A 12,177-nucleotide genomic window follows, 5' to 3' on the forward strand; every position below is an offset into this window, starting at 1 on the left:
CATGGTGAGACGTTATTGGCCAAGTGATAAATCCAGAGACTCAAAATTCAGTTCTTTAGGGAAATTTAGGTGTCTCAGAATTTAGTCATTATATAGTTTTAGGATAATGAGGTATCATACAGGTATAATTAACAACAGGAGATATAATTTCTACTAAGTTTAAAGGTTATTTCTTACAGAAGATGTAAGTATGTGTCTTTTGTCAGCGAGAACCAATCTTGTCAGAGGGATAATTATATCTTTCTTCCATAATTCCAAGAAATTGTATACTGTAAATATGTATATAATTCTTCTCAGGGTTTATTAATGCACTTATAACTGAATTATGGACCAATCTGGAATGTGGAAGAGATGATGTTAGAGTAACCCATCCCAGATCTACTCCAGTGGATCCTATTGACCGGAGCTGTCAAAAGGTAAGAAATGATTTGAGTATCTCTCTCAGAAATTACTTCATCTAGACTTTATCTATATTCGGTTACAATCACCAGCTTCTCCAGTTTCTCTTCTTCTTTTTTTCATTTCTAATTTTTGTTTCAAAATAAGTGGCTAGAACTACCAGTGTTCCATGGGAGTTATATTTTTCAAGGATGTTTTCCTTTCACAATTATTTTTACTGTCATTTTTCTCTTAATAAAGAGTGATATATACCAGACATGCTATGAAAAAACAAACTCTCTCAAAAAACCCTGAAACAAACCAATCAACCAAAGCAAAAAAAGATAAGTAAGCTTTTGCCCTTTGGTTTAAATCTAATAGAAAATTTTCAGGATTATTTGAAGCAGGGGTGGGTGAAGAAAAGATGCTATCCTTTAGAGAAATGTGCCAAAAAAGAAATTCTGAAGCACCTATACAATGTTCTATTATAATTCAGTGGCTTTTATATAGTTGACATGTTTGCGAATTTCACTGAGGTTATTCGATGATTCCTGTCTTTGACTTTATGGGAGCCTGGGAAAGTTTCAGTGGATGTCATAAAATAATCTTAAAAAATGAAGTTCTACTTTCTATAATGGTAGGCTAGTTCTTTCCGGTAGAAACATAAACTCAGGAAAAATGGCTTAAAAAATCAACTAGTTAAAAGTACTGGAATGGCTAAATAGAGGGGAAAAGATGGAGGTGAGTCACTATGTAGATGAAAAGATTGATACTGTTTGAAATTCTGGATTTAACAGACTTTTGCTTGAGGGCAGGTACCAGTTGGTGCTCCACAGATAGAAATCCATACTCTAACAAGTTTGAAAAAGCAGAAGAGAAGGTTTAGCAGAAGAGAAGCAGAAGAGAAGCTGGAAAATGGAAGGAGGTCTCTGGAAAGTAGAGAAGTACCTAGGGGGCACCTAAACTCTGTGTTCATACGGTCCAGATGTTAAGTCTGTCTCCTGAACTTGGACTTCACTGATATCAGATAATCTTACCACAGAGGTTACAGTTTAGAGTTTGAATTTGCCATGTTAACTGCTAAATTAAAATCAGCGTTGGGGAATATACCTTTCATAGTATATTGGATATCATCCATAATTACTAGACATATGAAGAATAAGAGAAATGTGATTCTTACCCAGAAAAAGGCATCTAGTAGAAGATTAGGAATGATGATTAAACTGAAATTATTTATCAAGGACTTTGAAGAAGTTGTTATAAGTAGCATGTAAAGGAAAATATGCTTGTAATAAATGAACAAATTGGAAATTATAATAGAGAAATAGAAACTATATAAAAGAACCAGATAGAAATTCTAGATCTGGGGTGCCTGGGTGGCTCAGTCAGTTAAGCGTCTGATTCTTGGTTTCAGCTTAGGTCATGATCTCATGGTTTTGTGAGTTCTAGCCCTGCTTTAGGCCCTGTACTGGCAGCTCAGAGCCTGCTTGAGATTCCCTCTCCCTCTCCCTCTCCCTCTCCCTCTCCCTCTCCCTCTCCCTCTCCCTCTCCCTCTCCCTCTCCCCCCTCCCCCTCCCCCTCCCCCTCCCCCTCCCCCTCCCCCTCCCCCTCCCCCTCCCCCTCCCTCTTTCTCTCCCCCTCCCCAACCCATGCTGTCTTTGTCTCTCTCAAAATAAATAAAAACTTAAATTCTAGAAGTAAATACCTTTTATTTGAAGTAATTTTTGTGAGACCTTATCCAAAAATTTAATATGTTTGGTTGGTGTATCAAATGGAGGAGAATGAAAGTGTGATAGAAAAATATTTGAACAAAAGCTGAATTTCTAAACGTCTTAAAAAATGTAAACTTAAAGATCAAGAAACTTAGTGAATCTCAAGGAAGAATATGCAAAGAATGAAAATACAATGGAAACCACAGCAAGGCCCACTTATAGACATACAAACTGCTGAAAACTAAAGAGAAAGAGAAAATCTTGAAAGAAGCCATAGAAAATCATACAGGGAACAACAAAAAAGTTTGTGGGTGTCTCATTGCAAACTGTGGAGGCCAGAAGATAATAGAATATCTTTGATGAAAGGGGAAAGCCCAGTCAACCTAGAATTCTATATCCAGCAAAAATATTCAAGGTTAAAAGTGAAATAAACTTTTAAAGGCTAAGAAAGTATTTTACAGCATACCTGTGTTTTATTTAACACTAAAGGAATTTCTTCAGGTTGAAGGACAAGGATACCAGTTGGGTATTTGAATTTTCACATTAAAAAGAAATTGCAAGCGGGTGAGTGAGTATAAAAGCCTGTTGTTTTTCTTTTAATTTCTTGTTAGTACATAGGACTCTTTAAAAGAAAACAATGCCATATAGTGGGATTTATTTTATACTTACTTAGAGGTAACATATATGACAGCTCTACCACATGAGGTAAGCAAATGGTATAATGGTATGTGAATCTATGTGACTTTAAGGTTCTTAAATTTTACATGAAGTGGAACACATTAATTTTTAATACCTAGAAAATATTTATATTTCAAATTTAAGGTTGGGATTTGATTCAATTTATTGTACTTTGAAATAGAAATGTCAGTATAAACTAATGGTTAATTTCTGTGAAAAAAAATTGTATACTCTTATAAACTATGAACTGAAAGATGTAGAAATAGCTCCTAGCAAACAAACATCCTTAGTGCTTAGTTTGTAGTTACAAATATTATTCCCTAAGGATTCTGCTTTCTTTTGGGGTTTAATTTTACTGTCTTTTAAATTATAGAAAACATTAATATGCCCTCAGTTTATAATGAGGTACACTAAACTTATTTTCAGTCGAGTCACTTCTTACCTTTGTATAGCTGTGTTTTGGAGTATGATAGACAATAACACCATGTGGCTATGTAAAACTACTTAAAACTAAAATGAAAAATTCAGTCCCTCAAATACATTAATCTAATCTTAGATGTTCAGTAGCCACATGTAGCTAGTGACTGTTGCCCATTTCAAATTATATAACATTTTCATCACCACAGAAAGAAAGATCTACTGGACAGCACTGACTAGAAAAACCATTAAATAATATGCAAAAAGATATAGCCAAAATAAAATTCTAAAACAAACAGAAAACAAACCCCAAAGGGCAGAGATGGAAGAATGGGGGAACAGAAAAGGATGAGGAAAAAAGAAAACAAATAGGAAAATAGTAGCCCTAATCAATAAGTCCATTACATGTGAGTGACTAAATAATTAAAATGCAAAGATTTTCAGAATAGGTAGAGACAGCAAACATTTGGGTCTTAAGAAATTCCCTACAAAGAAAAAGATACCGATAAGTTGACAATCAATGAATAGAAAAAGAGAGGAAAAACTATACATTAGAAGACTGAACGGGGCACCTGGGTGGCTCAGTCGGTTGAGCGTCCGACTTCGGCTCAGGTCACGATCTCGTGGTCCCTGAGTTTGAGCCCCGCGTCAGGCTCTGGGCTGATGGCTCAGAGCCTGGAGCCTGCTTCTGATTCTGTGTCTCCCTCTCTCTCTGCCCCTCCCCCATTCATGCTTTGTCTCTCTCTGTCTCAAAAATAAATAAACGTTAAAAAAAAAAATTAAAGGGGCGCCTGGGTGGCGCAGTCGGTTAAGCGTCCGACTTCAGCCAGGTCACGATCTCGCGGTCCGTGATTTCGAGCCCCGCGTCAGGCTCTGGGCTGATGGCTCGGAGCCTAGAGCCTGTTTCCGATTCTGTGTCTCCCTCTCTCTCTGCCCCTCCCCCGTTCATGCTCTGTCTCTCTCTGTCCCAAAAATAAATTAATAAAAAAAAAAAAAAAAAAAGTTGAAAAAAAAAATTAAAAAAAAAAGAAGACTGAAATAGCCATATTTAATGTCAGAGATAAAGAAAATGAAGTAATACCAGATTAAGAAACATTTGATTATAATGTAGATATAACATTCGTAAGTTAGTTATGATCCTAAAAATAAGATACAAAATATATGAAGTATTAAAATAACTTAAGGAATGTTTGTTCTTCCTTCCATGAGCATGGAATGTTTTTTCATTTTTTTGTGTGTGTCCTCTTCAATATCTTTCATATGTGTTCGACAGTTTTTGGAGTACAGAGTTTTTACCTCTTTAGATTTATTGCTTCGTTATTGGTGCACAGAAATGCAACAGATATCTGCACGTTGATTTTATATCCTGCGACTTTGCTGAATTCATGCATTAGTTCTAGCAAGGTTTTGGTGGAGTCTTTCGGGTTTTCTACATAGAGTATCATGTCATCTGCAAATAGTGACAGTTTGTCTTCCTTGCTGATTTGTATACCCTTTATTTCTTTTTGTTTTCTGATTACTGAGGCTAAGATTTCTAGTACTATATTAAATAGTAATGTTGAGAGTGGGTATCCTTGTCTTGTTCCTATTGTAGGGGAAGGGCTCTCAGTTTTTACCCATTGAGGATGATATTAGCTGTGGGTCTTTTGTATATGGCCTTTATGATGTTGAGGTATGTTACATTATCCCTACTTTATTGAGGTATGTTCTATATATCCCTACTTTGCTGAGGGTTTTTTTTTTAATCAAGAATGGATGCTGTATTTTGTCAAATATATTTATTATGTCAAAATTTTTCTGCATCTATTGAGAGGATCATATGGTTCTTTTATCCTTTTATTAATGTGGTGTATCATGTTGATTGATTTGTTACTGTTGAACCAGCCCTGCAGCCCAGTAATAAATCCCACTTGGTCATGAGGAATAGTTCTTTTAATGTACTGTTGAATTTGATTTGCTAGTATCTTGTTGAGAATTTTTGCATCCATGTTCATCAGGGATATAGTGGCCTGTAGTTCTTTTTTGTGGGGCCTTTGGTTTTGGAATCAAGGTAATGCCTAGAAAGAGTTTGGATGGAGCTAGAATGTATTACGCTAAGTGAAATAAGTCAGAGAAGGACAAGTATCATATGATTTCACTCATTTGTGGAATTTAAGAAACAAAATAGATGAACGTATGGGAATGGGCGGGGAAAGAGAAGAAAGGGAAACAAACCACAAGAGACTCTTAATGATAGAGAACAAACTGAAGATTGATGGAGGGGGGTGGGTGGTGGGTATTAAGGAGGGCACTTGTGATGAGCACTGGGCGTTGTATGTAAGTGATGAATCACTGAATTCTACTTCTGAAACCAAAATTGCATTGCATATTAACTAATATAAAAAATAAAATTAAAAAAATAACAAGGAAGAAATAGATCCACAGTAACAGTTGAAAATTTTAACATTCCTCTTGTAGTGATTGATGTAACAGATCTTTCAGTTTGTTGATAGGTACATGGTATGAATATCACTAATTATCAACTGATCTAATTGTTCTTTATAGAATATTATATCCAGTGACTGCAGGACACCTATTCTTTTCAAGGGCACTTCGCATTCTTACCAAGAGACTTGCTGGGCTAGAGTGCAAGTCTACATAAGTTTAAAATGATTGGAATAATACTGAGTATGATCTGTGGCCACAGTAAACTTAAGAATCTTGAGCTAGAAGCTATAAAAACCCAAATCCAAATATTTGGAAGTGTACCTCTAAATAATACACAGCTCAAAAAAGTCAGAAGGAAAATTTGGAAATATTTTAAATTAGAAAATAATAAAATATAAAATTTGTGAATGTAGCTGAAGTGGTGCTAAGAAGGATATTGAACTGTAATAATATTTACAGTAGAAAGAAATACCTAAAATGAATAAATCAAGGTTTTACTCTAAGAAACTAGAAAAGGAGTAAAGTATATCCAAAGCACATTGGAAAAAAGGAAATAATAAACATTTGAGCAGAAATCAATGAAACAGAAAAAAGACAAACGAGAAAAGTAACAAAGCCAAAAGTTGGTTCTTGGAAATGATTATTAAAAATAAACCCCTGGCTAGACTGATCAAAAAAATGAGAGACCGAAAATTAATCAAGAATGAAAGAAGAGTTTCACTAAAGACCCCACAGTTATTAAGGAATAGATAAAAGAACATTGTGATCAGCTTTATGCTATGAATTAAACAAGATAAAATTGGCAAACTTCTTAAATATGCTTACCAAAAGTGACCCAGTATAAAATAAAAAAATCTGAATAGCTATGTATCTGTTAAAGAAATTAAATTCATTATCAAAAAACTTTCCATAGAAAGAACCACATGGTTTTACTGGTGAATTCTATGGAACTCTTATAGGAGAAAGAACACCAATCTTACACAAACTTTTTCAGAAAACAGAGGTGGAAGAATCAGTTTCTAACTTATGTGATGAGGCCAGCATAACATTGATATAAATGAGACAAACTGTTAATATATACATATGTATATGTATATGTAATTTTTATGTATAAATAAATATAATGTATAAAAATCACAAATATTTAATATTAAATTAATAATTATTAATATATTACAGTAAAATTAATAAAATATTATCGAATTGTGTACTAATATATAAAAGTATCATTTTTATGATCTAGTGGAGTTTATCCCAAGCAACAGAAAGTTGGTTTCTCATTCTAAAATTGAACTTTAATTCACTATATTAACAGAATAAGGAATTTTCCTACAATGATTTCTCTAGACGTGGATACATCATTTGACAAAATTTAATGCCCATTTATGAAAAAACTCAGCAGATTTAATTACATCTTATAAATGCTGTCTTTCAAAAACATGAATCTTACATGTAATGGTGAAATATTGGACCTAAAATCAGTTCACTCTTATTTAACATTGTAGGTCTTAGCACAATAAGGCTGGAAAAAAAAAAAAAAAAAAAATAGAAGGCATACAGACTAGAAGGAAAGATGTAAAACTATTTGAAAATGATTTGATTCTCTCATCTCAAAAAACTGGCTGTTATTGATTTCTCTGTTAGACACCTAAAAAATACATTTTTGGTTTAATGAGTATAATTGATATCTGTCATTCTTAGAACCCCAAATCTTAATTGCTTTTCCTCCAGTATTGTCTGCCCTCAGAACCATTTTCCTTCATAGCTTTCTATCTGTAAGGTAAAATGCAATTCCCATTACTTTTCTGGAAAAACTTTGTTCTTTTTCCTAGAGGATGAAGGTAGAGCTCATCAACATAGCACATCTCCTCCTGCCTACCTGCCTGCTACTTTGCAGTCCTAGCTCTCATCTCCCTTCTCTGTGCTGTATAGTGTCCTCTTCCCAATGTCCTTCCATCCCTCTCAGTAGTATAGCACCATCAGATCATTTAGAGAGCCATTTTAAATGATCTAATAGTATATTTGTCCTGTATTACACTGTGAGCCCTTGAGGGCAGGGACCATTTCTTTATTCATTCATATTTTTATTGGTAGTATGTGGCATAATTGCTCATAAGCAGCTAGTGTTAAAATATTTTGAATTAATAAGTAAATAGATGATCATTATCAACCTGAAAGAGTTTTAATTCATAAAAAAAGTATTTGATCTTGGGTAATTTTTTTTTAAGTTTATTTATTTTGAGAGAGACAGAGCACAAGCAGGGGAGGGGCAGAGAGTATCCCAAGCACGTTCTGCTGTGCCAGCTGTGGAGCCTGATGTTGGGCTCGAACCTACAGACCATGAGATCATGACCTGAGCCAAGCCAAGAGTCGGATGTTTAACTGAGTGAGCCACCCAGGCACCCATGATCTTGGATTTTAAAATGCTTTAGTCTCAGAATGCCTGGGTGGCTAAGTTGGATGGATGTACAACTCTTTGATTTTAGCTCAGGTCAAGATCTCGTGGTCTCTGTGTTGGGCTCTGTGTGGACAATACAGTCTGCTTGGGACTCTCTCTCTCCCTGTCTCTCTTCCCCTCTGTTGCTCACTCTCTCTCAAAATAAACAAACATTAAAATGCTATAGTTTCAAAATATATCAAATATTTGACCTTCCATTTGTTTACGTACTGTTATTTTACAAAACCTCATTTTCTTCAAGACTTTGAAATAAAACGTTTTGTGCTAACAAATTTTAGGATAATTAATGTCTGATATTAGCAATATCTTAATGATGTTTCTGTGGGTACTCATGATTATGTTATAAATATTTTCTTGAGTTCTACAAGTACTTATTAAACCATCACAATTTTAAAGATGCTGATGTCTTTTAAAAATGCTCATTGTATGAAAAATGCATTTTTCTCCTAGAGACAAGCTGCTGAAATCTTCTCAAGTTTCTTTTAAATTGTTTAGCTTGTTTTGTTCAAATATAATTACTGAATTGTTTTTACCTGAAGTTCTATATAAAACCTTATCAGAAGTTTTCATGATTCTGTGTGGTCCACATTATTTTATTTCTTAGATGTAGGTAGGGAAGTTTTTATGTTTACCCATGGAATTCTTCATGTGCAAAGAATACAGAAACTCTCAATATAGTATTGATACGTAATCTGTAAAGACCATGTGCCTTTTTGGACAATGTCAAATGTCCATAATAAATGTCGAAATTGGCACTTAAGAGTTTCTTGAAAAAAAAATAAGTTTCTTATATCTGTCATTGTTATAATAGATGGGAAGGACTCATTTAGGGCACCTAGGTGGCTCAGTCAGTTAAGCGTCCAACTGGGCTCAGGTCGTGATCTCATGATTTGTGAGTTTAAGCCCCACATTGGGCTCTTTGCTCTCAGCACAGAGCCCACTTCAGATCCTCTCTCTCTCTCTCTCTCTCTCTCTCTCTCTCCCTCTGCCCCTCCCCGCTCACACACACACACACACACACTCTCTCTCTCTCTCTCTCTCTCTCTCTCTCACTCTCTTTTTCTCTCTCTCTCTCTTTCAAGAATAAATAAACATTAAAAAAATAATAAGACTCATTTATAACTAAATATTGGATTAATATTCAGGACACATAAATTATTTACATGCTTAAATTATAAAGCATTTTCTGTTTATTTTTTAGCTTATGTTTTTTATAAATTAAATGAATAATAAAAATATATGAAGTCTGTCTATCTTAATCACCTTTGTAGTCAACACCTTGGTGATTAATAAATTTTTCCTAGGTGGTTTCATAGGTGGCCATGAACTCTCTAGTTTTCCTGCCATTTATTTTACTTATAATTGATAGACATATTCCTTAAACATCCTTTCCTTGATGCTAGTTTTTTCCCTCTATAGTGATCACTTCTTGCATAGTGTTCCTTAGATAAGCATTCAGTAAATGGCAACCAGTTTATTAAATTTAGTTATTCTACTTTATGATCACTTTATTGCTATCCAAATGATACCAGCTTTAAATAATGAATGTGTGGATTATGTTCTTCTTAGAAATGGTTAGAAATTCCATCTTCATTTTATGGAATATTCATGGTAAAAAATGGAAGGTTTTAAAGAGCTCATTTTTCATTCTACAACACTATTTGTTAAAACTCACTGTGTTAAATATAGTCACTATAACCACTGTTATTTGTAAGGAATATTGCATTTAGTATAAGGGTGGAGGAGGGGATAAAGGAGACTCTACCTTCCAAGTCCTGACACAAGAACTATGTAGCAGTGGTGACATTGTTAAATAGTGTCTGAAGATTATACTAGGTTTTTAATGAGTAACCTAACCATGAAAGTAAGAAAATGGCGATTAGTTCTGCTACCAACTCTCTGGTTGCATGTCTTTGGCCAAGTCACTTAACTTCTCTGGTCCTTAAGTTTTTCATCTATTAAATGAGAGATAAACTGTTCTTTAAAATTTTCTCATGTTCTGATTTAGTGAAAATTCTTAATTTGATTCTCAAATTTTCTGAATCTAGAAAAAAGTTTTTAAAATGACGAGAAAACTTAATAGTTACAAAAAGTAAATTAATACAATACAAATGAAACAAGAATTGGCAGAATGCAAGGCTTCTAGATGTGAATAGAGTTCATTAGAAAGTCTTCTAGAAAAAAATGTGGCATTTTTCTAGATGTGAAGTGGGATACAGAGTAAGTGCGAGGGCAGGAGGACCATGTTGGTAGGATAAAAAGTTTCCATATGTGGCAGTCACTTGAAGGAGACCACAGGAAGTTTCAACTGACTGAAGTGGTGACTTCCTGCTGAGGGATAATGGGAAAGGAGGCTTTTGACTATGTGAAGAGAAGAAAGGTATCAATTAGTAAGGTGCCTTGAAAGTCATGCTAAGGAGCTTATTAGACTTGATGGTTAGTGGTGGGAAACCACTGCATGCTTTTGTGCAGGGATCCAAATACTCAGGTTGCTTTTAGTAAGACGAAATGAGAATGAGAGGTTAAAAACTTAGTGGAGAGATTAATTTATTAAGATTGCACCAGAAAATGAACTGGTTTTGATAGGAAAGCCATGACTTTTAAAAATTAACTATAATGTTTTGATTAGTTGGATTTCCAATGAATGTAAAGGGTAAAGATGGCCTTGTGATCTGAGTGCAAGTATATATAGAACTTACCATTTTGCTTCAGAGCCCCAAAGTGTTACTCTCTTGTATTTCTTACACATTGATTATTACAATGCAAAGAGTGAGAAAGATGGATCATTTCATTTTTTCCTAAAAACCAAACTTATTGGGATGCTTGGGTGGCTCAGTTGGTTGAGCGTCTGGCTTTGGCTCGGGTCATGATGTCACGGCCCTTGAGTTCAAGCCCCTCATTGGTCTCTGTGCTGACAGCTCAGAGCCTGGAGCCTGCTTCAGATTCTGTGTCTCCTTCTCTCTCTCTGCCCCTCCCCCACTCGTGCTCATTCTCTCTCTCTCTCTCTCTCTCTCTCTAAATAAACATTAAAAAAAAAACTTCTCAAGAGATACATTTTATAACCTTTTCCAACTCTTGTATATTCTGTTACTATTGCTATGTGTTATCAGCACATAGATTATTGCTGATGTTAACTATTTGGTACTTAACATGCATATAATTCACATTTATGTGGATTAATTAGGCTTATTAAAAAAATTAACCCTCACAGTTATAGTCCTATAAAACTATGTTTATGACTCTTTTATGGATGTGGTTGAAAAAATGAAGCGTTTAAATGACTGTGTTTTCTCTCTTCTCTGCCTAGTGTTTTCTAGGACTGGTGAACTTGTTACCTTATCCTGCTGTTTATGAGCTGGTAGGCAATCGAGAGCTTCCTAATAAAGCAGAATATTCTCTTCGTGAAGTCCCAACATGTGTTATCGTAAGTCATTTTCTTTTAGTCTTTACCTTTTATAAATGACATTTGTAGTACAATGCAGTTTGATAGAAAAAAAGGAACGTTACTGGGGCACCTGGGTGGCTCAGTCCGTTAAGTGTCCGACTTCAGCTCAGGTCATGATCTCACTGTTCGTGGGTTCGAGCCCTGTTGGGCTGTGTGTTGACAGCTCAGGGCCTGGAGGCTGCTTCAGATTCTGTGTCTCCCTGTCTCTCTGCCCCTCCCCCACTCATGCTCTGTCTCTCCCTCTCTCTCAAAGATAAATAAACATGAAAAAGTTAAAAAAGAAGGAACATTATTTAATGGCATTTAAAGGCTGATTTGATTTACCCATGGAATGTTAGCTCTGAATTATCTGTGCATGGAATTTTTGATCTAGGTTGCCCAAAAGTTACAGTACCTACTGGAATACAAAGTTAATGCTCCCCAACCAGGAAAGAAACTTGGCATAAATAGAAATATGTATGGTTTATATTATTAGTCACACTAGTATTGCTTCCTCATTGGTTAGGGTAATTAGGATTAAATTATATCCAACGGGTCCAATACATTTTTTGCTTATATTTTAATGAACTACATAATACTACCCCATGAGGGCAGTATATACATATTTATTTGAGACTTTTTTCATATTCATACTCCCAAATGGGTAACTTTTCTTAATCATT

General features: G+C 34.8%; 1 protein-coding gene across 4 annotated transcripts in view; it reads left to right on the top strand.

Moving 5' to 3' along the window:
- TBC1D32 (TBC1 domain family member 32) overlaps window positions 1–12,177 on the top strand; it is a 200,187-nt gene that overhangs the window by 78,531 nt on the left and 109,479 nt on the right. For all 4 annotated transcript variants that reach the window (XM_019418223.2, XM_019418222.2, XM_019418225.2 and 1 more), the window contains 2 exons: window positions 298–416; window positions 11,378–11,494. In XM_019418223.2, the coding sequence (XP_019273768.2) occupies window positions 298–416; window positions 11,378–11,494 (236 nt within the window). The remainder of the gene's footprint in view (window positions 1–297; window positions 417–11,377; window positions 11,495–12,177) is intronic.

This window comes from Panthera pardus, unplaced genomic scaffold (genome assembly GCF_024362965.1).
Source record: "Panthera pardus isolate Hobbes unplaced genomic scaffold, ASM2436296v1 HiC_scaffold_17, whole genome shotgun sequence".
NCBI classification, from domain to species: Eukaryota; Metazoa; Chordata; class Mammalia; order Carnivora; family Felidae; genus Panthera; species Panthera pardus.